This window comes from Pholcus phalangioides, unplaced genomic scaffold, assembly GCF_987345545.1.
Source record: "Pholcus phalangioides strain wild (caught in Gottingen) unplaced genomic scaffold, Ppha-v1.0 ptg000007l_1, whole genome shotgun sequence".
NCBI lineage: Eukaryota > Metazoa > Arthropoda > Arachnida > Araneae > Pholcidae > Pholcus > Pholcus phalangioides.
The window spans coordinates 59,537,808-59,564,628 of NW_028301600.1; the positions used below are offsets into that span (position 1 = coordinate 59,537,808).

At 33.8% G+C, this 26,821-nt stretch overlaps 1 protein-coding gene across 13 annotated transcripts in view; it reads right to left on the reverse strand.

Annotated features, from left to right (window-relative positions):
• Positions 1-5,857: 5,857 nt before the first annotated feature.
• Positions 5,858-26,821, reverse strand: part of LOC149085566 (serine/threonine-protein kinase Sgk2-like) — a 125,321-nt gene continuing 104,357 nt past the window's right edge. For 5 of the 13 annotated variants that reach the window (XM_089233674.1, XM_089233668.1, XM_089233671.1 and 2 more), the window contains exons 14-16: positions 23,871-24,008; positions 23,543-23,600; positions 16,399-16,806 (exon numbers count right to left, since the gene is read on the reverse strand). In XM_089233674.1, coding sequence (XP_089089800.1) covers positions 16,712-16,806; positions 23,543-23,600; positions 23,871-24,008 — 291 coding nt within the window. In that variant the 3' untranslated portion in view covers positions 16,399-16,711. Of the gene's footprint in view, positions 6,187-16,398; positions 16,807-23,542; positions 23,601-23,870; positions 24,009-26,821 lie in introns of those variants that run through there. The other 8 variants (XM_089233676.1, XM_089233670.1, XM_089233672.1 and 5 more) reach the window with 2 other exon arrangements.

Sequence of the window (26,821 nt, forward strand, 5' to 3'; positions counted from 1 at the left end):
ATTTCTGATGAAGGGGTTTTTTATACTTTGTATAAAAAAATAGCATTTTTATTTTAATGACACCCTGTGCTCAAGAAAGCAATTACAAAGTTGTTGCCCTGTCTCTCCTGATACCAACAAAAAAATCCATGTTTCTAAGTGCTATATTAACCGAGATATCCAAATTTGAAAAATGGAAAGTTGGGGCAAAATCAAATATAGGTAGTTTCCCCTCCCCCACTTTTCATGTTTTTTAAATTCAAATATCTCAACTAATAATTCACTTAGGCCGGAATTACATTATAAAAGTTTGATGAAAGTCCTTTTGCAAAACTTGAGGGGCAACTGATTAGCCTATTGGCTGCATTTGTGTGAATATAATCAGTATGATTATTAGTTGCTTTTTTTAAGTTTTATAACAGAAGTTTTATATCAAACTTTTATAGTGTAATCCCGGCCTATAAAACAATTTTCTAATTTGGTTTTTTGGCACACGGGGACTATATATAAAGTTAATTTTATTTTTAATAAGTATGCAACCCCTTGCAACATAAATGATACATAGCTGAGTACTACACATTGGAAGTATGCTTCTAGAATCAATGGCTCACCAGTAAAATACCTTACACCCTTTAATATACAGTGGAACTTTGCTTAACGAGCAGTTTGGTTAACAAGAAAATATTTTGAACAAACTTTGATTCGATTAACGAGCGATGATTCGCATTATAAACAAAAATTTTTGAACTTCATTTATTTTCCCGTTGTTGCAACTGAGCTAATGGTTTTTCACTTTCGTCCACACACGTGCTGTGAAATTGTTGGTAATATTCTCTCCAGTCAGCGTGGCTAACTCAAAAAATGAATTACCGTATGAATGTATGTGTTTACAATATGAGAAACTAGATGCACCATCGTAACCACGCGTATGTGCACTTAAAGCATTTTTTTTAATTATGCTCGGAGAAAACTGGGCTGATTACATTATTGAACGTGATGTTCAGGGGCTAGCGCAAGAATAAGGAGAGATTGTGTCCTTGGTGAAGACCATGGGACTGGAGGTTCATCAGCCCCTCATTCCTCATTCAAGAAATAGTGGAAGAACATGGTCATATCCACAGGCGAACTGATGAACCTCCATTGTGTGCCTCAGCATGAGCTTATGCACGGGATCTCGTCTGGGGAAGATGAGAGAAATGAGGAGTCTCTCACTTCAAATGGCATTAAGAGATTTATTTTAACGTGGAATTCTGTACAAAACTTTGCAGAAGAGAACCACCCCAAATAAAGTTGTAGCAGTGCGTCCTTTCCTAAAGAAATGAGTCCTTAAGTCACCCTAAACAATAGTCGTCCGTCCTCTCTCTGGTCATTTAGAGCAAGTTAATTTGCTAACATTTATCGTTATTGTATGTTTATTTATGGCATTATTATATTTCATTGTATTTATTATATTTTTAATATTTCATTGCATTATTGAATGAAAGCTTTTATTAGTAATTTTCATGTGAATGAATAATTGTGGAACGAATTATTCAAGTTTCCATTATTTCCTATGAAGTTTGATTTGAATAACGAGCACGTTGGTGTAACGGATTAAGCTCGTTTACCGAAGTTCCACTGTATATATATCTGAGCATAAATATGTATCAGCAAAGGTATATAGCCCCAGTTTTTAAGTTCAATACACATAAACAAACATACCATATATAAATATATGCCTGCAACTCTCAAGATTAAGGTGGGAGATTCAAGATTTCTCCCAGTTCCATCGAAACGTTAGATTTCTCTCAATTTCAGCAAAAATATTATGAGCATTAACTGCATGTATGTCATTTTCAACGTACACTTTGGGGGCCAGAGGATTGCAGATGGCAAAAATCATGCACTTCATGGACAGGGTTTTCCTTAGCTTACAGCAGCGACCGTATAGAACTCTAACCATGCGATATGCTATTGCAATACAGTTGCATCGTAAATAAAAGTGAAAAAATTCCAGATCGCATAAAAATTGAAAACAAAATATACAGTCGCCTCTTATCAAAAAGTTGATGAATTGGGATGTGCATGATTTTATATCAAAAGTTGTTGCTTTTTCAAGGAGAGGCAAATGTCTTGCATTACATTTATTATACTTGGTACATAAATAACAGTGCACACTGCATTTGACAGGTGACCCTAGATGCATACTTCGTATTAAAAAAAGTATCCAAAATAACGTGCAAAACTCAGTTGCATTGTTCATGTTGCAAGGGGTTGTTTGGTTATTAAATTTTAAAAAATTAACTCTATACGGACACCCTTCGAATATTGCACTTAGAAACATGGAAGTTGTTTTTGTTTGCATCAAGAGAGACAGGGCAACAACTTCCTAATTGGGTTTATCGGCACACTGTGTCCGTATAAAATGTTAATTCCTTTTAATAACTATACAACATGAATGACTGAGTGCTACATGTTATTTGGATTTCTTTTTCTAAATGGAAGTATGCCTTTAACATCAACGGTTCACAAGTAAAATTCTGTTCATGCTGTTACCTATGTACCATGTATATATATATTCGTTCTTGCATTAAATTCTGCTCAGGGACGTATACTGGACCAACTTGGAAGGAGGAGACACTTTTTATTGATTTTATTTTTAAAAATTTCGATCAGATCTATGGGAGGTGGTTGCACCTCCTAGGAGAATCTCGATTTCTGAATTCTAAAAGTTGGCATGTCTATATGCACAGCTAAAAAAACTGAGAAACTTACAGGGAAAGTGACAATACAAAAGAAATTAACAAAAAAATAGGCAGGGTGAATGTGACCTGTTCTGCCAAACTAAATGGTGAGATAGACAAGCCCAAGTTGAACATAAAACACCCAACTCTTCCAGTTATGGAGGATAATCGATTATGGGAGGAAAAGTGTGTCAAGTCTGAAAAACTCAAATTTGTGAAGTTTCTGGATGACTTACACGCAAACTGAGCACATATTTGAAAAGAGCAGAAAAAGTCCTATCAGGCAACTCCATTTCCATCAAAATATCTAGATATATTGGCAAGCTGACACTGCTGAAAAATTGAATTATCGAAGTTGAAAATCGAAATCATTGTGAAAACTTTTAATTGCCATTTCTCAGACACCCTTCTAACTACAATTAGTTCAAATTTGCCAAAAGCGCGTCTATTGTACCAACTTTTAAAACAGTCCACAATAAACCATATGGATGTGTTCTGGTTTAGCAGAAATTTAGCCTTTTTTTTGTAATACATCACTGAAATCAACATTTATCGAAGCAGATATTCGACAATAATTTAAAATCGGCAGTTACAGATTTTGGCAACAATTTGATTTTGTAGAAAAATCCTACAAGGTGACACCATCTCTATCAGGATATCTGGATTTAATGGTGAGCTACAAGTTCTAAGAAATTGGTGATGTGTGAAATAGAATTGTCTCCAAAATCTGTAAGGTGTCTACTTCCACAAACGCCGATTCCAGTGATGTATTGCAAAAAGCTAAATTTTTCCTGAACCAGAACGCCGATATGGTTTACTGTAGGATATCAACCAGACAGATTAAAACCAGTTTTAACCACTTGAATAATCTGTTTGCTTTTCTTGTGCTGCAACAAGTGATCTTTCGGTTCATAAACTGCAACTCTCAATTGAGCTAACAACGAATCTATGGTGCTATGGAGCACTTTTCCTGATAATCTTCCCAGACACGACATCAGTTAGTAGAGGTTTTTTTAATAGTGTTTTGTGACCAACCAGTATCTATGACAATAACCATTACTTTTTTAATGTACATTTTTCCCAGCATTTTCTTTATATATGTACATGAATGTATGGCTACTGGTTTGTGAATGGGAAGGTTGTGTGTAGATTCCCGTGTGGGTCTGGTTTTAATTTTTTCCTACAATATCAGAAACATTTGCACAATTTATGTTAAATAAAACCAGTAAACACGACATTCCAATTTTGCATTCCTGAAGTTTTTCTAGTTCATCCAGACGGATATTTCAAAATGTTTTAATTTCTGAACTTGTTCATGAGAATGGATTTCTTTTTGATCACATTTAAATATTTTTTGTTATATTTTTATAAAATTTAAATCCTGAAATATAGAAATTTATGTGATGTATAAAATTTTTTAACCTGGACCGTATGCAGGGTGGATACTATAGACTGCCCAATAATTACACACGATTGCTTGTGAAAAAGTGATCTTAGTTTTTTTTAATTTGACCAATAACTGTAGAGTTATGATGCATTAAAAATTGGTCGTGTCACTTTTGAATCCTGCCAAATTCACCAAATGTGCACCAAACGTATAACCTGGCGTTTTTAAGCTGATAGCAATGCACAACCCTGAGCGTAATCAAGAAAGCTAAAGCTGTGCAAACCAGTTTTTTCCTTTTCCCCTCAAAAATGTTCACTTAACACTGAAGGGGGAAAAAAATCACATTTTGGCAAAAAGCATTGATTTTGGGAAAATTGTGTTCCCAATAGATTTTGTTTGCCTAAAAGTTTTACAAATCTGGTGATAAATTTGCCAATATAATGGGACGAATGTAACATATAATAACAAGGTTAATATCACTCTACACAAAGAGGAAAAAGTGATAATTGTGAAAGCAAATAACTGAACTTCGCTTCTAAGATGATTGAATATTTCAGTTAATTTTCAATTAGCTGCAACCTGCTGCATGATTTTTTTTTGGGGGGTATTAGACATGAAACTGACTTAAAAAACTGAAAAGTCGCAAAATTACACAATGTATAACTCCCTTAGTCCAATCCTAAAATGGAAAAAAAAACTTTTCTAAAATAGTTTTTCACAAGGAATCCTGAATGTAATTACTGGGTTGTCGATAGTATCTACCCTGTATATATATTTTTTAATCTGAAAATACAAATATATGAACTTGTATTTCTCAGAATACTGTTACCGACATCTTTTTTAAAACGATTTTGGAAACTTGCAGCACTTATGCTGATGTAGTGTCCACATTAGTTTGTTTTCAAAATGTGATTTCAAAGAAGTTTACTATTGTGTTGCACTTTAACTTTCTAAATCTAGCAAGCATTTTCTAAGAACTAATCTTATATAGAATAAAAGAAAACTAATTACAGACAATAAATTTCATCTTAGAAAAATGCCGCAGATATGCCCATGCACTGCTTCCATTCAGCTCAGGAATATATTTTATTTTTGTTTATTTACACTGCAGTGGTTATTCTAAGAAATATGGTATGCACACATGCCCACATTTGTCTCAGAAGGGTGTTAATGCCGATCTGACACATCGCGATATTGCAATAGGACCACTACTAAATACACATGCTCCTCAGAAATTCCTCTGAGGAATGTTTCAACAAATTGGTGCATGCCGGATAGTGTCATGTATATTTATGAGCACAAGGTCTGTAATCTATATTCTAAATTAGGAGTAAAAGTGGCAGATGCCTGAAGTTTTCTAGTTATCATTATGATACAATAGGGCTGTCATATCTGTGGATAGTTGGTTCCAGTTTCTACTGGTGATAATATAGTCGACGTTCCATTTTATGAACACTCTTTTTTATGAACTGTTTCACCATCTTGAACAGCATGCCATAGAGCTAATGCTAAAATCTATTTTGCAAACTCTTTATTTTATTCTTTCATCTGCCTCTGAATTTATCATAATCAAAAGTAAACTTCAATTCAGACTTTCTACGTGTCTTAAGAGAAAACAGGGAGGGGGAGGTAAAGCTTTAGTCAATTTGTCATCAACTTGAAAATCCACATTTGGTAGTTCACTGGGTTAACTATAAAGTGAAGATGTGTTTAATAACATAATGCACCCTTTGTGCATTATGATTGAATAAACTGGTGATTTGAGAAATGGTACGATACATTAGTTTATTGATAATGAAATTTCTGAGTTAGGAGTTTCCTCTTTGTAATTTTTAACAAAATGGAAAAGAGATTTTAAAAGAAATTAATGTGCGAATTCTCTTACTAAGACAGATGTCAAAACATACAGAATTCCAAAAGTACATTGAGTACTTAATCAAAGAACAGCAAAATTTTTTTCCGGATTTGTTTCCCAAATTTGTTGCAAATGGATCCAGCTTCGTTCCACCATCCCAAACACATTTCAGAAAAGTGAGATTTCTGGAGCTTGAAAAAGCACTTGTTGCTTGGCTGGGGAAAATTCCACTCAACGGAAACCTGAAACAACAAGCAAAATTATTTGACTCAAAGTTAAACTTGAAGGATTTCAAAAGTTCAGATGAATGGCAACAGAAATTCAATAGTCAGACTTCTTGGATATTATGCAGAGAAAGTGCAGCTGTGGATACAACTGTCATCAATGAATGGGAAGAAAGGAAGTTAAAATATTTAATTCTGAAATTACCACTGAATGAAGCAAACAAAAATGAGTAATTTTTTGGAAATCATCAAATAATGAGTGACCCACGTATTTTTTATTTTCCTCACTTTTTTCGTCTCTCCCACTTATGAAATTGCGAAACCAATTATCAAGTATGTATGGGTTCATAAAAATGAATGTCAACTGCAATAATAAAAAACTTAAATGAGCCGAATAGTAGAATATATATTTGTATGCTGGAGGTAAAGGGTGTTATGTCACAGAAGTTTAAGGGGGGGTTTTTTGTTTGTTTTTTGTGTATCTATCTTTTCAGCTTTCTTGTTTTATAAAGTGAAAATATCTTGTTTATTGAAATAAAAGGACTTGGTGCCCTATACCTGTGTAGTATAACAAAAAGTACAGCAAATTAATAACATTCCAAATATTGACAGAAATGTGTGTGTGTGGAGATACTTCTCTTTTCTTCTATTATATATACAGATATATATCTCAAAGGATATAATTCTGTGGTGTTTGGTCAGAACATAACTCCAAAATCAGTTTTCTGATACAAACATTTTCATTTAAAAATAAAAAAATAAAGCATACACACAAATGCAAATATCATACATCAGCATGTTGTTTAGCTGTACGCACGTATTTGTGCATTTATCTCACTTCCAATTAGTTATAATTAGCAAGACTTAGTTTTAATTCAAAAAGCCATTTTTTGGATATATATATATCTGTGGTGTTTGGTCAGAACATAAGGGAAATTTTTTCACTATGTGTATATAATTACTTTAGGATCCTGTTTTTACCTGTTGAAATTTATTGGGAGGAAAAGAACACCGCATATGCATGTAAATGTAGCCTGGGGAAGAAGGAAACTATTCAAATCTGCATCAGTGAATAAAAGGCACGGATGCCATCCTATACGTTATGACTGTTAAAACGGTTGCACTCTGGAGTAACTTCACAAGGCTGGGGTACGCCTTTCATTTACTGTGACGCAGATTTGCATGCATGTTCTTTTTCTCCCGATAAATTTCAATGGGAATGCTGATTTAACGTTTGCGGAACATACGTTTCGAAATGCGCTAGCACATTTCTGTTTAATGTTAGACCATGCATTCTTTGATGACAATCGTTTGTATTTGGTGCATACTATCACCTCTTAAGTGTGTGTTTTTCCCATCTTTTCTGAATAACCCTGTATAGTAGAATTACTACAAGAATATCACTTTTGCTTAAATACAGTTGAAATTTGATCAACTTTATCAAAACATTATTATAGAAAACTTGTCTTTTCAATTCTTCGAAGGTCCTAAGGCTTCTGTTATTATGAATATTTTTTCATTCAGTTTGAGATTTTTACAAATTAATTTTTTCTAGTTCAGCAACTTTAAAAAAAAATCTAAATTTTTTTTTTTTTTTTTAAAGAATATAAGGTTTTGTGACCATTCATCATAATGTAGTAAAAATTTGACTGAAATGATCTATGGTTTTTTCCTCCTTGAGTAGCTACATCTTTGAAAATTTGTTGACAGAGTTTTTATTTATTTATACTTATGCTTTTTGTGGACCAAATTTTTCATGTTTGATCACCTGAGATCTAATAAATAGATAAACATTGTGAATTTGATAGTAACCAACTGTTTTCTCTTTTTAAATTTTTTGTTGCAGCGATTATATATTTTGATGACTTTCCTGAAATTTCTGGGATAATTTCAATTCAGTATTTATTAATTTTAGTTCTATTTTCAAATGGGACTTCAGTACTGTCAAGCAGTAACTCTTCTGAAGATCATAATAAGGAGGGGGGGGGTTATTATGCTGAAATTACCAGAAAAAAACTGGGAGAGAAGTGTAAATACAGGCAGCTGTAAATTCAATGACATAGATTTTACAAAAAATTGTGATTATAGTTTAAACCATGTCTGAATACTGCCCTTAACATTAACTCCTGAAGATACTAGTCACTTCAGATGAAATTTTTGCTATATTACATCTAGGTTTTTTTTTTGCCATTGATTGTTAGAACACAACTTTGCTTAGATTTAGAACCAGTTTTAAAAAGACAATAATTAATGGGGAAATGTATTTTTTTTTTTTTAACCCCTGAATGATTAGGGAAAAATATCTTGTCCCAATGCAAATTACAGTTCTGTTTTCTTTACCTCTTTTCCCATCATCTGAGCTTTATTGTTACCTTATGAATAGAAGTGTTTCCCCCTCAGTTTTTTTATGTACTCATATTTGACAATTCTCCCTCACATAGAATGTATCTTTCTACTATATATTTAAAAGAGAAAGAAAGATAAATAGGGGAGGGTAAAGGATGCAGTTGATCAGAAAAAAGAAATCTCTCATCTTTTTTCCCCTTCTATTTCTAACATATGAACAAGGAAACAAAATTTTTGTGTATTTATCAGATACAGATCATCTAAATTTGTTGCCAGAAGCCTGTATGTGGAGGAATTAATTGGGGGGGCTACTAGAGCCTTATGAAACATGCTCAATCACAATGAATTTTTTTGTACGTTAACTATTTGCGACAACTTTTTTTAATTCAACATATAACAGAATTTTAATAAAACTGTAACACTAAGTGTCACTGTAATATAGCAAAAGTTTCATCTGAAGTGACTAGTATCTTCCATTATTTATTTCAGCAGTTAAAACACAAATTAAAAGATGTAGGTTTGTGTCTAGGCAATTTCAGGATTCAAAAAACTCTAACTGGAATATATGTATTGTGTGCTAATTATGAGCACAATTTTCCAAACTGTTGATGCCGGATCTGCAGATATGGCAGCCCTACTGTTGTATGTTTATGTATGTCTGTTAGATCAAGGTTGACTTATGCAAATATGGTTCTATTTTTTATAGAATTTCATTTGTAATAGAAATTATGCTTGAAGTAATATTTTTCTGTAATTTTATATAAGTGCAGGGTCTAACGTAAATTAATATTTGGATGAGAGTATGTACTAGTCATTCAGTGAGATGTCTTATCAGGTAACTAGAGGCCCAATTAGAAAAGGAGGGAAAGAAAGGTTCTCTATGTATTCAGAGACATTGTTTTTTTGCATTGACCAATAGAGAAAAAAATTGAAAATGATTTTTTTTTGTAATATTTCACATTGAGATAGAAATAGACAAAGAAAATATAGATCGTATTTATTTAGTTTGTGGTTTTTTGCTATGCAAACAAAAGGATACATGCGAGACATTTTTCATTCATGATTTATATATTCTCATTTTCACATATCCATTTGATGACATTTTTATTACAGCATATTTTATGTAGTGAACTGGTTTTTTTAGCATTATGTATATACATTGCATGCCCGATTGGTATTTTAAAGACCATTCAGAGAAAATCTTGACTTGTGTAAAAGTATTCTCTCAGCTCTTCATTAGAGTGATGCAAATCAGGAATAAGTTATAATTTTCTCTTAAACTGCATGATATTTTTGTTTAAAACCCCATTGTAAGAAATTTATTTCATTTTCACCAAAAAAAAATTATGTTTGTATTTTTAACAGTATGTTTCATATAATCTTTTTTGTGTCTTTTTACTGTGATCAATTTTGGATGATTAAAGTTCAAACACTTCGAAAATAATTTCCATTATTACTTTAAACAATTAGCGTTGTACCACATGGCACTTATTTTAAGCAATCTATTTTTTAATTGATTTTGTCCATACTATTGTATACTTCACCTTACGAGATCTTAGATTAACTATTATTACTTTCATTTGATTTGCTTTAGTGAAATTATTTTTTCCTTTTCTACTGTTAATTTATTAAATTATAGGTGTTAAAACCCAGAGGTTCTTATACTTTACATACTGGATTATATATCTCATGAGCTTTTTTTCTACTCCACTTTGGTGAAGTTTTCCTAATGTAACAATATTGTACTTTTTTCACCCGCAGTTTAATTTTTTGAATTCATTCCTAGTCGAGTACCTCTACTATAGCTGCTGGCTAAATTATAATACTAGTGAGTATAATAGCACATCATGTTTTTACTTTATTATAATTATTCATTTAAAAAAAACCTCATTTCTCCCAAATTTCCTGTCAAATATATACACATACTTAGATTATTAAAGTTTATGTGCTGTATTTCCTTCCACTTTAGTTTTAGCCAGAATATCTTACATCGAAGAATAGCTCTACTAAAGAACTTATTACAGTAGAGTCTCGATAATCCGAGGTGGATGGGACTGAGGCTACCATGGATTATGAAAACTCAAATTATCCGACAATGAAAAATACTTTAAATACTGGTTTTACTTAACCCTTTAAGAGGTTTTTAAAAATTTCCTGATGTGCATTATAGCTGTCACATCGAAAATAAGAGTTAAGAACCTGAGATATTTCTGGGTGACCAAAATAAAGCAGATCAAGTTTGACGAAGTATCTCTGGATTGCCGCTGTAACGGTAAAAAAAAAGGGGGGCTAAAAAAAAAACAGTACTTGAATAAGAAATAGTCACAATGTTTTAAAAAATAAAGACTGCAAAAAGGACACAAAAATTAATGATTAAAAAGAGTTCAGAGATGGTGAACAATGCTGAGACACTGATAGCTTTCAATTGCCTTTGTAATAACTTTATATAAGCAATTAGAGAACAATGTCATTTGTCCGCCATTATGAAGAAAACAGTCACACAAACTAAACTCTTCTTCCTCAACAACCCCCAAAAGTTACATGGTCTACTATTCAAGGGAGTCTAATATCACACCAGTTACCCACTATAGGGCTGCCTAGTCATTTTCAAACTGAAATTACTGTACAATACGTATGTACTCAGATGTTATTGTTGTTAGATACCCAAAGTTTCGGAAAAGGATGCATAAAAATTTGGTGGACGAGCTTTCCTAGTTCTAAGATTTTTGAGACAAAAAACCTCAGGACTTTTTTCTTTTCCGGTCTATCACGATTGCACGACCTTGAAAAAATGGTTTTACTACTTAGTATACTGTACTGTATCGATATACATGTGGGTTGTTGAAGATATTTAGTTGTTTCCCTTAATGAGGAGCAGTGTACAGAGTTTTCAAAGAGAATTTCAGAGTTTCTATTCCCTGCAGATTTTCTCCCCTCTGGTGACATCAGAAATTACGGTACTTTTGCGGCTATCTGCCGGCATTCATAGACAGCGGTCTAGACATCGTAAATTTGCCTCATTCTTACAAGATTGCAAATGCACATTTTTTTAAAAATCGCAAAAGGATTTGGAACACCTGTTCAAAGTGCAAAACATTTTCTAAGATCGTTCAAAAAAAAATGAATTTAAAAACCTCTACCTTGAATATCCACAGTTTTGCCATCTAGTTACTATGTGGTAGTTACTAATGCTTCTACATTACACAGGGTGCCAAAATGTGTGCTTGCCCCATTTGAGAAAGTATCTAGTTGTGACTCTAGATAGATGGTACCATCTACTGAACACAAACATGCTGAATGCTGGGCTTAACTCAAATGCTGCGCTAAATGCAAGCACGCTCAACTTTCACCAACACAATCTGACATGTAGTGGCAGATTAAAGTCGGTCGAGGCCTTGGGCGCAAAAGAAAATATTAGGCTCCCTTAAATTAGAAAAAGTGTGAAGTTTGTTTTTTGAGGCCCTTCAGAAGTCTGGGCCCCAGTGCACCCGCTGTTAAATCAGTCTCTGCTGACATAGCTCCCATATTCAGATGTGAAAATATGCGGCAGTTAAATGGCAACAGATCAGAGGGGTGGACTATCAAACAGGGAAAATAAAATTCTACTATATGAAATTGCTTTGCAAGAATTTATATGAGACAAGAATCAGAAGTGAGTATCTGAAAGTTCACACTGAGAGAATGAATTTCATTTGCTTTAAATTTAAAATCAGAAGATGTTATTGAAAGAGCTAAGATTTTTTTGAAGAAATGAAAAGTCAATCAGAAGGGAATTTATATTTTTTTTTAAATAAATATATAAATTTGTGCCTCTAACTTTTAATTACAGTGGATCCTGCTTATGACATTTTTCAAAAAACACTTCAAATGGGAAATCTTAATAAGAATGAGAATTGGGACCATGAAAATCAATTGTACTAAGTGGAAAACGATTCCAAATGGGAACGTTACAAACAGGATCAACTGTATATTTGCTTAGATTTGTTACATTCCATGTTAAATTCTCAGTGTTAATGGGCTTATTTGCAAGCTTTTCAAACTAGTAGACAATGAAAGTAAATGAACCTTTGGATAGAATATGTTTTTATAAATGAACTATTTATTTGATTCAGAGATGCCTCCTCCTACCCAGAACATGGCTCACCGCTGTGTCTCAAGAAAGATATAAGCAGGTGATCAAAGACCTGGGGCATGCTGGAAAAAAATTCATAGAGATACCAGTGAATTATGGGGGGAAAGGGTGGAACGGCATATTTTTTTCGAGATAGACCCACTTTCACTCAAAAGGGACTCATATTTTTTGAATGTCCTGAGACCCAGGTGAATTAGAGTACAGCGACATCTTTGGTACTACGTAGTATTCCTGGAAAAAAAATGTTCTTGGATTCTTGCAGGGGAAAAGTGTTTCAAGAAGGTAATTCGAAAATTTTCATTGCCCGATTATCCGGAAACCTTAACTTTCTGGGCTCGGGTTTTTGAGACTTTACTGTATATACTTATTCATTTAAAGTAACCACAGTTTAACCTATGTATACAACTTTATATCCATGTGATAATTTATTTAAAAAAAATTGTCATGAACTAAATTTTAATCCAAGTAAATACCTAATATTACTTGCATTAAAAAAAACCAATTTCTTGTTTTAATGGGCTTTTATGTAAAAATATGTGTATGCTATATGTTGGATATACAATAAATTTAAAGAATGTACAGCTAAAACTCAATTTTGTACATGCAACATGATCAGATTGTCAGCAGTAAATATTTTGCCAAACCAAATTGAATGCATGCTAGTTCTCAACAATTGTTAAGGTTATATTGCAGTTTCTTATTCTTAATTTAATAAAAACTCACACACACAATATTGTCTTATATTACTTAGCGCCTTTGTGTGTTGTGCGTGCCTTGATCGAAGAATGTATATTTCTGCTTATGCATTTGTGTCAAACTATTGATTTAATCATTTTCATTGTTTCTTGAATGTTAAAATTAAACATTTTCAAATGATCATGGTTTTTTTAAATTTATTTTTTCAATTTTTTTGGCAAGTCAAACCTTGTGTAGACTTCAGAATCATTTGACTGCTAGTTTTGAGTATAGTAGTGCACCATTATTGAGGTGAAATAGAGATTGGGTCATTGAAGAAAATGTAGGTAATATGACTGACACTTCTCAAAACAATTAGGGGATATTATGAATTTGGTAATAATTAGGGACATAACCACCTTGCTTTTTATCCATGGTTAAAGAAAGAGGATTGAAATGCAAATTTATCACATTTACAAACCTCAGTATGCAGGATTTTTCTGTGTGAAGTCGCACACAAAAATTATGTGTAGCCAGTAGATTGCAACAAACTTTATAAAGGTGGCTGAAAGGAACTATCTAATGCTTCTTTATTGATTCTTCTTTGTTGATTGCTTCAACAAATTAATGTGATATACTAACAACATGATTTAACCAAATCAGAAACCTGGACTGTAACAGAACCATTAGCATTTCTCAGTGTGATTTCCCATCTGTGGAATAGATTTTTGGAAACTGGAGATGTAAGCAGAAGATCAGGGCTAGGTTGTAGGCCTTCAAAATCACAAAATGAAGATCAATATTTGAGACTGACAACCAAGAGAAATCCCAGGATGAATACCACTCATCTACAATAACTTCTGACAGTTATTAGAACAAGTGTTTCAACTTGACTGAGAAACAGACTATACTCTGTTAGTCTTTATGCTTGCAGACCTATGGTGTGTGTTGCTGTAACAAGACGTCACCATATTGCCCGAAGATAGCACAAGAACATGTCAGTTGGGGTCAAAATAAAAGGTCCATTGTTTTGTTCTCGGGTGAGTCCAGACTTTCATTTTCAACATCAGAAATAGGTGACTGTTGATCTAAAGGGAATGTATCACTCAAAACAAACCAGCATTCGTGCAAGAAAGTAACTGGTATGGAGGAGGCAGATTAATGGTCTTTGGGCAGGTATCTATAAATGGCCACCATACATCAGAAATGGGTCACTGACAACTCTGTACTGGAGACTAGATTCTCAGACCTTTTGTGATCTATGCTGCAGCAGCTACTTTACTGCACACCAACTCCGGTTATATATCGCCATATGGCAATTTCCAACTAGTTGGAGTTGGCGGGGAGTAAAGTCGCCATCCATTGGTGGTCTCCCCAGGGTCGGTAGGTAAAGAACTTGTTTCTGATGTTTTTACCCGGATTTGAACCCATGTACCTTGACGGTAACCTTAAAGTGGAAGATGCTCATCTTCCCACTGTGCCGCTTGGGCACAATGCTCTGCAGCACAGCTGGAAATTAATTTCTTTCCATGGACGCTAACACTACCCCACATCGTGCTTGGCTTGTGGATGACTTCCATTCTGATGAAAGAATCCTTCAAATGGATTGGACATCATGTTCTCCTGGCATGAATCCCATTGAACATGTTTGGAATATTCTAGGGAAAAAGGTTGATGGTCGTCTATCACTTGCACAAAGTGTTCTTCAGCAGGAGTGGGGTAGAATACCTCAGTCCCACATCAATAATACCTGCAGGTCCATGCCTCACAGGTGTCAAACATTGCTTTTCATCCACGAAAGCCATACTCAGCATTAGAAATGATTTTTGTCCAGAAGAAATCAAATTTGTTTTTTTTATAATGCATATTTTACATTATAATTCATATTTTCTCATCTTCAGCATAAATTTCAAATAAAATTTAATTATTCCATGTTGCATGTGTGATTATCTTTTCTCGTATTGTATTACACTTCTGGATCACATCTCAGCCTCCAAAACTTTTCCTGATCTGTTTATAGCTGAAACTGCTATTCCCTTAATTGTTTTAAGCAGTGTAAATGTTACAAAAAAAAAACTTTTCATTTTTGACGAGACTGGAGCAAAACAATCATAGCACATGAGTTACATTTTCCTGCCCTGGTGCAGATTACAGTATATACTGCTGCATAGTATCTGCAGCTTTTTCTTCTGAGAAGTTAGAATAGAAATAAATATTGTAAAAAGTATTTCAATTATTTTTGGATGATATGTATAGAAAGAGTAGAAGAACAATTATTACAAAAAATGTGACCAATGTCCCCTTCTATTCCTTAAAATTTCATTATTGATGAATGTAGAGCCGCCAACTGCTACAGTTTGTAGCTTCTATGGATGGCCACACTCAACTACTGAGCTACTCTCAATACTGCAGAAATTGTTTTCCCCTTTGTATCTTGTTTATTCAAAAAACAATTTCAGGTTTTTCAAATTACAAAAGGGCCCACAAAGTGGCTGAAAGAAGATGCCCGTAAAAAATATGGTCAAATAGAACTAAAATATGGCAACCCAAAATAAAAGCAATTATCAGGAAAATTATGAGAATATATATAATACACTGCCCATGAATAATTATGCCGTCTTGTCAAAGTATGGGTAGCTTCTCGATTTATCCTGTTACGGGCATCATATTTCTTTTAGAATTCACAATCCTTGGAGGTAAGCTACTCCATTTATTTGCAACTCTATTGGAGAAAACTTCCCTGCAACACCACAACCTATAGTTTTCTTAGCTAATGATACTGATGTCCCCTTGTCAAAACAGTTGAGGATCGAGTTTCTCGTGGTATTTTACAAATTTTTATTACTTTCTTTAAAAATTGCTTTCATCTTTACCTTAACGTTTCAATGGGAAGAGTGTTTAGATGGCCTCACTCTGTTCAATCCATTGGAACAGAAATAGAAGGATAGAAAACGTGTTTGATTGAGAAGTGGGCTTTACAAAATATTTTTTCTCATTTCCAAAATAAGAGGACTGAAAGACGCTAAGATATCTTGGCATTGCCAATGAAAGGGTTAATCAAAAATGAAAAAAAAAAGTTGTTTTGTAAACAAACTTTACTCAAACTATTAAATGTCAACATAGATGTAAAATAAAAAAAAAAAAAAGATATATTGATTTTTCTCATATACATTTAGCCAGTGATACATCATAAAATCTATTTGTTGGACAAATGAATCACTCAAAATATCACATGAAATAAGAAAATATACTCAGAGTTCTCTAAACAATTCGTTGCATGCATATTTTAGCTTATTTTACCTATAGGTTACTAAACTTTAATAAATTATATATATATATATTTTTTCATACTTAAAATTCATTTTTCCACAATAACTTGAATTACTTTTATCATATCTCTAATGGTGGTGCGTATGAAAATCCTTGAAATGAAGCATCTGCATCTTGAACGCTTGCACTCATCCCTTGAGACTTTCCAACAGAAGCTTCAATTAAGAGAGAGAGAATAGAATTAAAAAATCATTATAATATAAACTAAGGTCCCTATAAAGGAGAACAGAATCCATATTTGAGCAAAAAACAGGTTTGCTGCTCCAAGAAATTAGAGGGAATATAGAATATACAGGGTGTCCTGTAAGCCATTTTCAGCATTCGTAAATTGATGCATGCTCTCCATATGCAATCGGAACTTTAAATGACTAGAGTAGCATTCCAACTACAGTACTGACAAACAGCGCCTTCAAGCATGCATAATGTATGGTAAAGACTTTGAGCACTTGTTGTGAAACTTAACATGTACATGTACTGTCTTCCTGTAAAGTATAGCTAAATAACAAGTTTTTCCACCCATTATTGGCTTGTCATTTCTGCATCTTCGTTTATCCTCCAGCTGATCAGATTGGGGTTTCTGGTCATATATTCTTATGCGATTGTTTTTTTTTTTTTTTGTGTTTTCTACTTGTATGTTTAGTTTTGAATCACCCTATATACATAGTCAAACCCACTTATAAAGAGCTCGTTTTCAACTAAAATGCTCATCAAATCTGTTTTCAAGTAAAAAAAAATCGTGTGTATATACTGGGTGTCCTGTAAGTCCTAATGTGGCCTTTATCTCAACCATTCATTGTAAAGGTATGGTTCCAAATTTAAAAAATGTTCAAAATGTGTTCACAGGAATCACTCTTTACCAGTTTCAAGAGTGAAAATAGTGTGACGAAATAAAAAAAATCTCAATTTTTATAGTCTCTCGTCCTCTAACCCCCAATTAAAAAGTTGTTGCCCCTTTTCTCCTGAGGCCAACAAAAAAATTCCATGTTTCTATAAGTGAAATATTTGAATTCAAAAACCTATCTGAGTAAGGTAAGGAAAGAATAGCATAAACTGTTGGACTCATTTATGCTGTTCTTTCTCAACTTTTCTCCAATTTTTGAGTTCAAATATCTCAGCGAATATTGCACTCAGAAACATGGATATATGTCTGTGTGTTATGGTAAAACCTAGGATTTACCAAGGCGAGTTGATAAAAGCCCGAAAAAAACTTGTAAACATTTTCATTTCAGACTTTCACAGAGTCAAAGCCTGTTTTTTATGAATCAGTAAACAATCAAACTAAGAAATTTTCCTAATGCTTATTAATTCATTATTAATTCTAATTATTGCATAATGAAAGTTGATGATTAAAGCTATTTAGTGGCTTTCTAACAAATGCTGCTTATTAATTGATAATTAATTTTAAGCATTTAAGTGAAACACTTTGCCTCATGACTCCATTTTATTAATTAACTAAATAGTTGCTCAATAGTTAACCTTTAATTATAACTTAAATAATTAAGTGTCAGGAACTAAAAAAATAAATACAAGACACCCTGTACAAAGATTACAGTATCCCCTCTCATAACAGACACCACCAGTTAAGGAACATTTTTTAAACACGTGGGACACAATGTATATCGTAATATACTGTGTGCATAGGTATAACAGGGTTTATGGTATTTTACTAGCGAACCGTTGATCCCAGAGGCATACTTCCAATTAGAAAAAGTATAATAAGAATAATATATAGTACTCATGTGATTTTCATGTTGCAAGGGGTTGTATAATTAAAATAAAAAGAATTAATTTTTATACAGTCTGTGTGCCCAAAAACCCAATTAGAAGTTGTGAATAAAAAAAAAAATGTTTCTAAGTGCATTATTAGTGAAGATATTCAAATAAAATAAACGGATTCACCCGCATTTAACACTGTTTTCCCCCAACTTTCCCCCATTTTTCGAATTCAAATACCTCAGCGAATAATGCACTTAGAGATGTACAATTTTTGTTGGCAACAGGAGAGTCAAAGCAACAACTTTCTAATCAGGTTTTTGGGCACACAGCAAGCCTTTTTTTACATGTTAACTGGTGGGGATTTCACCCCACCAATGAAGATAAAGAATGATCACTGGTGGGGTAAAGCCCTTTTCTTGTTTTCCTGAAGCAGCTTCAACTTCAAACCCTATCAATATGAAGGGAGACAAAGAAAAAAAACTCACACAAAAAGATTTTGCCATTTGCGAGGCCAATGTTTTTGACATTTTTTTTTTTCAAGAAGGAAAGTTTAACTTAAGTTTTCCAGGGGCAGACTTCTCTGGAATAGGTCTTTTGCTCTCATAAAAAGTCAAAGAACAGATAGAGGATGAACGAGGAGAACGATATGACCATTGATTTTTTTTATGCTCATTAAAATGAAAATGATTTAGCTGTATAACCCTGGGAGTAGAAAAGAAATTACTGAGTTGTCATCAACTGCCGGGGTTAAAACATTCTATTTTAGAGCAATATAGATATATATATAAACATCAGTGTAATAGCACAAAACCATTCAAATTTGGACATTGGGTGATTTTCAGATCCGAAGAGAGGGGAATGAAGAAAAAAAAAATACAGTGGGGGGGGGAGAGAGAACCTTGTTTATACGACTTTCAAGAGATCAAATCACGGCATAGTTTTTATTTAGCCGTGATTCTCCCATAATTTTTATTTAACTTTCTGATTATGCTTCTGAATATGAGGAAAACAAAGAAAGGTCATGAGATTATGATTTTTTGATCCAATGACGACTTTTTTGCCTTTACTTTACTCTCTCTCCAGGATTCAGGATGAACGATTTTAAAAATAACAAAAAAATAAAATTAAAAACAAATTCCTAAGATTTTCTGCGAACAATACTGTTTATATATTTACAGATTCGTTTTTGTTTTATATATATATATATATACATACACACACACAGGTGTAAGAATTGAAGAGAATTTGCAGACTTGGTCAATTATCTCTAGAACTACTGTACAGATTTTAATGAAATTTATGTATGTACATACATTGATACAATACAAAACAAATAACCATTCAATAATTGTAATACACACGCATGATCGTGCGTAACACTCATTGGAGTCGGAAGGTATGAAACAGCAGTTGCAGAATAAACAAAAAAAACGAGTTAATAGGGGGTATGGCCCCCTCTTATAGATATACAGGTCTCGCAGCGTGATTTCATACTTGAAATAAGGCAGTTTATCATTTCCTGTGGCAATTGGTCCCACTCGTTCAGCAACGCTGTTTTCATTCCCTGGATGGTTCCCGGAGGGGGGTTGCGAGTTGCAATTGCCCTCCCCAGAGCGTCCCAGACATGCTCTATAGGGTTAAGGTCTGGAGATCTGGCTGGCCAATCCATCCGGTGAATATCCTCACTCTCTAGAAAATCGTCAAGCAGAAGAGCTCTATGTGGCCTCGCGTTATCATCCATTAAAATGAACTCAGGGCCAACTGCACCCCTGAAAAGGCAATCATAGGGCTCCAAGACCTCATCCCTATACCTCACACCAGTCACAGTGCCTCTTTCAAAGACATGGAGAGGTGTGCGGCCATCCAACATGATGCCTGCCTAGACCATTAAACCACCTTTGATTTCGCGGACATTGGAGGGTAGGTAGCGGGTCCCTGGTTCTCTCCATATGAACGAACTGCGAGAATCGGTGTTTAGGCTGAACCGAGACTCATCAGTGAAGAGAACGGTCGCCCATTGATCCATACTTCAATCTCTGTGCTCTCTGCACCATGATAAACGGATTCTCCTGTCTCTAGAAGCGAGCGGGACGCAAACAGCAGGTCTTCTTGCAAACAACCCTCTCTCATGAAGTATTTTGGAAACAGTCACCCTTGACATACTGGTTTCTGTGGCTGCATACAAGTCACGAGAGAGCTGAGAAGCTGTAGCACTCCTGTTACGCCTCGCTATTATCGACAAATGGCGATCTTCTGTGGCCGTTGTGGCTCTTGGACGACCTTGCCCAGGCTTTCTCCCAATGGATCCGGTATCCTGGAACTGTTTCCATGAGTTACACACTACGCTGGGCATTAAATTGAACTCTACAAATCTGGACTTGAGATTGGCCTGCTTCTAGCCTCCCCACAATTCGCCACCTCATTCCATCATCTAAACGTTGGTGGTTACTCATTTTTACTATTACAATTTGAAATTAACCGATTGCTACAAAATAACACCAAGAAATTCGCCGAGGTATGCTAGCGAACGAAATGCGTCTTAACTTATACGTGCTTATAAAGCCTGTTTCTCTACTGGCTCCACCTACACACACGTGTACGCTTACGTATTTGACGTACAAGATTTGCATTTTTGTCTAGAAGCAGTGGTTTTACATTCAGTTCAGTTCTTTCCATAAAATTCGATAAAATATACAAATTCTCTTAATTTATTTCACCAGTGTATTTTGCAACTGTCTCCAAAAATAACTCTGCATATTTAATTTCTTCACAAGTTTCACTCTTTCATAAATCCCGATTTTTTTGTCGAAATTTTCATTTTACATTCAAGAGAAGCCGGGGGGGGGGGGGTTGAGCTGATTCCACACTGCCAGCTAGCAAGATACCACAACCAAAGGAAGTTCTATAATGGAAATGAAAGAACAAACTCATTTTGTACTTGTTTCTCACCAGTTGAAATGCTCCAGGAATAACACTGGGAAACGAAGCACTAACACAATGGAGAAAACTTGGATGGAACATGTAGTATGCAAAGAAGTATGGTCTGAACATGTAGTATGCAAAGAAGTATGGTCTGTACATCTAGTATAGTTGCCTTTCGAAAAATGTAAATCATTTTGTTTATGGCTTGCCACGTTTCAGTAGTTCTCAAAAACTTAATAAACAAACCATTTTAGAACCCACATTAAAGGAGTGATCAGCTTGCTGAATGTTTATGTGAATCCATTTACAATCATATTAAAAATTATGGATTTTCTGGCAATAATATTCGTAAAAATATTCATTTCAGTGCAGTCTTTTACTAACGGCAAAAAAAAACTTAAATCTTATTGACAGGAATGAAACTTTTACAGTGTTTCAGGGTTCCAGTTGAAATGAAAACGCTGTGTAATTGATATGTTGTGTGCCTAATAAATTAAATATTCTAACATTAATATATGTATAGTAATAAACTGCGACCAAAGCCAAATGTATAATGAATGATTAAAAGTCGCATTATCGAGTGTTCCACTGTATTGGGTTTTTATGAGTTTCTGTGTATACTGAACCCCAAAGATGTGGGGGAAGGGGGAGAATGGCATGGCGTCTGTCTTTGGGAATGTGTTGGTGACAGTATCTCTTTGTGATGCAGCTAGCCAATGGTTACTCAAGAGGGGCCATAAAGTAATAACCATAAAAAATTCCAATCAAGACCTGGGATATCATATGTCAACGCCTTCTTAGGAGAAGCTGTGTTACTTAAGATAAAATTTGATATGATCATAACTGGGAATTTCATTAGAGAATTTATAATTTGCAAATGCCGACTTGTGTAAAATTACTTTTTGTTCAGATTTTTTTAAAAATTTAATATTAGTTTTTCATCTCTTGTATTCTTTTTGGATTGTTTCTTGTTATCGTTGAAAAAAGATAGAAATCAACATCTACATTTTAACATCGGAAAAAAGGCAGAATTTTTTCTTGTTTTCATTTTACATTCTCAAGTTTCAGTGTTGCATGTGTTTCTTTAGTGCCTGCTCAAGCTAGAACAGTGTTGACAACTTATTTTCCAAACTAGATCAGGCCTTTTCCTTGGTCATTTGGATGAAAAAAATACCCATCTAGTTGCTTGTCCTTTTTAAAAAAATTTCCTGTGTACTAGTAGTCTATTTTTAAATCACGTGAAAATACACGAATGTTCCAAGAAATGAGACGTATGGTCATCCAGATAATGATATGGTAGTCCAGTTTCTAGTTTTCGATAAAGACATGAATCCCTTTTTTTAAAAAAATCATTATTTTTCTGTATGTGTTGTATAATTTCACCTTGAATCCTTTTATACATGCAATAATTTTTTACCTCGCATGTGTTTTTTATATTGTTTTGAATCAATGCCGACACAATGTGTCATTATCCCCATTGTGCATAATGTTTGATTGCAGCTCGCTCTGTAAACTTCCGATAGATTGAGCTATGCTTTTTTTCAAATTTCTACATCGCAGCTCTCCCTGTTTTGCATATGTTATGCATTAACAGAAAGTGTTATAATTAATGAGTACAATAATTAATGAGTACAATAATTAATGAGTACAATAATTAATGAGTACAATAATTAATGAGTACAATAATTAATGAGTACAATAATTAATAAGTCAAAATTCTCCCTTGTCAAAATGCAGCATCTCTATATTGTGAGATTGGTGAAAGAAACTCAAACGATTTTGTGTGGTTCTTACATAAATTTTCATTTTTTATTCATTTTTCAAGGTTTCCCTTTTGAATCATTCTATAAATCCAAGCTACCATGAAAAAACTTTGCTAAAGGCATTGAACTAAACAAAATAAATTAATATGCTTGTTAAATCCAGACTTGCTAAAAGTGAGTTCGTTACAAACGGGTCCAACTGAATATATAAGAAAATCACGCACAAAGACAAAAATTGAGATGCAAGATTTGAAAAAATTGGAACAATATAGAGAGATTGTTCTGAAGGAGGAGCCCTCCAAAATTGTTCCAAAGGTAAAATGTTTCTGGTGGTTGTAAGCCAAAATGACATTACTAATTTCCTGATATTTTGTACGAGAGAAATTTAGGTTAATGTACACAAATTCACTAATATTTCAATCTCAGATAACCATATTGAAAAATTATCAAAATTAGTTCATATAAGCTCATACATAAAAAATATACATACCTGGAACAGGTTCCCTTATGAACTCAGGATCTATATTTTTCAAGTCCAACTGTCCTCTCTAAAAAGAAACATTCTCTAAGAAACATACAAAAAATTTAGTGATCATCATAGGCGCCAGAACCCCTTCCAATAAATTTTGTGGGGGGTGCCCCTCTAATAATTCATAGATATACAATGCAACATTCCTGTATTCATGCACGAGTTCCGTATTCACAGGATGATTGACTACTTGAAGCTCCCTCCTAATGCTTTCTTCAAGTAGGCACCTCTGATGATCATCATATACATTTTTGCAACCAGAAATGTTATGAATAAAAGAAAAACTCACAATATTTGGATCATATGGCGGAGGTATTAATTTAGCTTCTAGATCAATCCATTTTATAGAATGAAAAAAATCATGGCTTTTGATTTCCTCAACATCCTTTGTGAAACCCAGTCTTTTGGTTCTATCTTTCTGTAACAGCTATTGAAATGGAATAAATCAAAGAAAAAATTCACAGGTTTTTTTTTTAAACAACACATATCATGAATATCACATGATTTTTAAAGAAACATTTTGTCACATAATTGATATTTTGATAGCTCAATTCAACCCATACCCCTTTCAGATCCGAGAATTAATTTCTTGGTATTTTTTTGTTTTTGTATTACTGATATTCAAAAGAATACAATGAAAACATTAATTTCAGCAAATCTTAATTTTTTCAAATTTTATCGAAAATACAGGACCCACACAAATAAGTGTGGTTTTGTTGCTATATTGATAAAAGCAGAGAGAGAGTGAGTTTGATTCTTTGCTCAGACATAAATAGGCCTATATGCCACATTTTTGGCATTTTGTCTTTGTTTTTCTCTTACAGCCTGTCTGTCTACAACACCTAGAAAATTTAAGATCTATAATAAGCGAATGGCCAAAATTGACCTTTCTCTGCCAATACATTTTTATTTTGGGATATTTCATACAGCCCATCACTATGTAAATTCCAGAGACTTTTTTTAATTCCATCTATTGGGCATAGAGTTTCTATTGTTCACACATTTTTCAAATCAAAAATGCTTGTGCACCTGTAAACTAATGTTAAGGTTTAACCAAACTTTTTTTCCTGTAAGTAATCGTTACCAGGCTACAAGACTATGTAGGAGGATAAGAGGTTTTCCCTTGTTGACAAAAATTTCCGTACTTCAATTACTGTCAATAGAATAATTTAATTTCATAATCAGTCCACAGTATTCGCTGTGATCCATGTATGTGTGGAGCTGTTTTTGTGATGGTCTTCCTATAATGAAGGTAAATGTAAGACAAAAAAAATTCAGCTCTTGGTCAGTTTCTTTCAGTTGACCAGATTCATATTTCTTTTACCGAGGCTTTCAAGGAATTTATGAAATGTAATGTGTACATTAAAAATAAATACAATGTGATGTATCCATCCTAATGCCACACAATGTCTGAATACCAAAAATGCAGTTTTAACAAAAAGGGGAAAAAATGAAATGATTGAACATTTTGCAACCAATTATGCGGGAAAAGAAAAACAGTTGTCCCGTTTTCTACACTCCTGTTTGACCACCAAACAGGATGTATAGTCACCGTACTTGTAAATGGGACTTTTTCTGATATAAAATTTATAGATCCAATTTGAGCAAAATATACTTATAGGGATCAGGAGGGGGCACTATAACCATTCAAGTGCTTAAGGCCTTCAAAAGTCTTAATCCGGCCCTGTACTGAAGGAGGAGAGAGGGATGGATGTTACCTCTTCCATTCAGAAAATAGGATGTAAACAACACTCAATACCAATTCCCCTGGTGAAACAGTTTTTAGTTAAAAAACAATGCTCCCGAAAGGGGAAAAAAAACTTGCTGAGGGTAGATAAAGAAAACCTCTTGTGTTTTGCTCCAGGCAAAGTAATAAAACTGACCAGACTGTGTGAAGAATTCATTTTAAAACAAGGGGAAGATGGATTGTTATTTGTTTTTTTAATGGTTGTTTTCACAATGGGAAAAACTATTCTATTGACAGGTTTTTGTGTGTAAGTATAGTGGTGCCATCTGTTGGAGAAATCAGGAAAAGTGCTGTTACCAAACGTGAGCACGCAAGCATCCTCCTTTCTCAGTTTCCAAGTCTGGTAACGCTCTGAGGGAGCAAATTGGCCAATCAGAACAATTCTTCAGCAGGAAACTAATTTAATTTGTTCTCAATGGTAAACTAAACTTTATTTTTTTATCTTTGGTAAAAGCCAATTAGGTGCCCAAAAGGTGTCAAGTGTTACTTATTCTTGTTTTTCTTTGATAATGTTGTACATAAATTTTTCTTGTATCAAGACAAAATATTATTGTTCAACTAAAAAAAAAAATCTAAAAATCTAAAAATATCCAATTCAAAAATGCGAAAACAGTGATATAATTTAATGATTTCAAGAACAGAGCAGCATTTAGATGCTAGGCCAGCCAGCACATATTTTGGCATCCCTGTGTGAAGTTAAAGGAGTAGTAGAATGGTGAATTTGGCACTCCCTCTTATCCCTCACCCAAGGCATCAACACATCTGCTTCCCGCCCATCTAGTTATATCCCTGTTCAGGAATACAGATTGCTGTCATCAAAAACCATAGTGCCTCTGACCACCTTTTCCCAGTCATCAACTACTATAATTTTTTGAAATTTGTATCCTGGTCACATCATGATAATGCTTTAACACATTCATCCCTGTAATGGCAAATCTTTGGTCTACCCCTTGCCCTAAAGTTAAAATAAAATGCAAATTCATTTAAAACTTTATGTTAAAGTGAAATAAACATCAAATGTGTGTGCCCCCATAATGATTTAAAACTTATGTGTATAAATCTGGCATAAAGTTAGAATTTCTTTAAACTAGGGTATTTTTCAAACGACACACCACACATAATGCAGGTTTTCATGTGCATGTTTTGAACAGATATGTTTCTTGTGAAATTTGATGGGGATTACAACACTTCTGTGTTGGCATAGCTTTAGTTGATTTTGCGGGTATCGTGTTCATGTAATGTTGCTTTCCATTCATGACATATCTGAAGACTTATGATACATAAAATAATTTCTAGGAACTGGTGTACCCTTATATTGACTAGAATTTAGTAGTGAACGTATCATTTCTTTTTGAAACCAGATCCAAGGTTAATTTCCACCGACTTTGGTATACAAAACCTAGGAATTAGGAATTGTCATATCCAAGTGTTGAAGCACAACTTTTCTGCAACATTTTAGTGATTTCCACAATGGTGATTAATAGGAAAGCAGT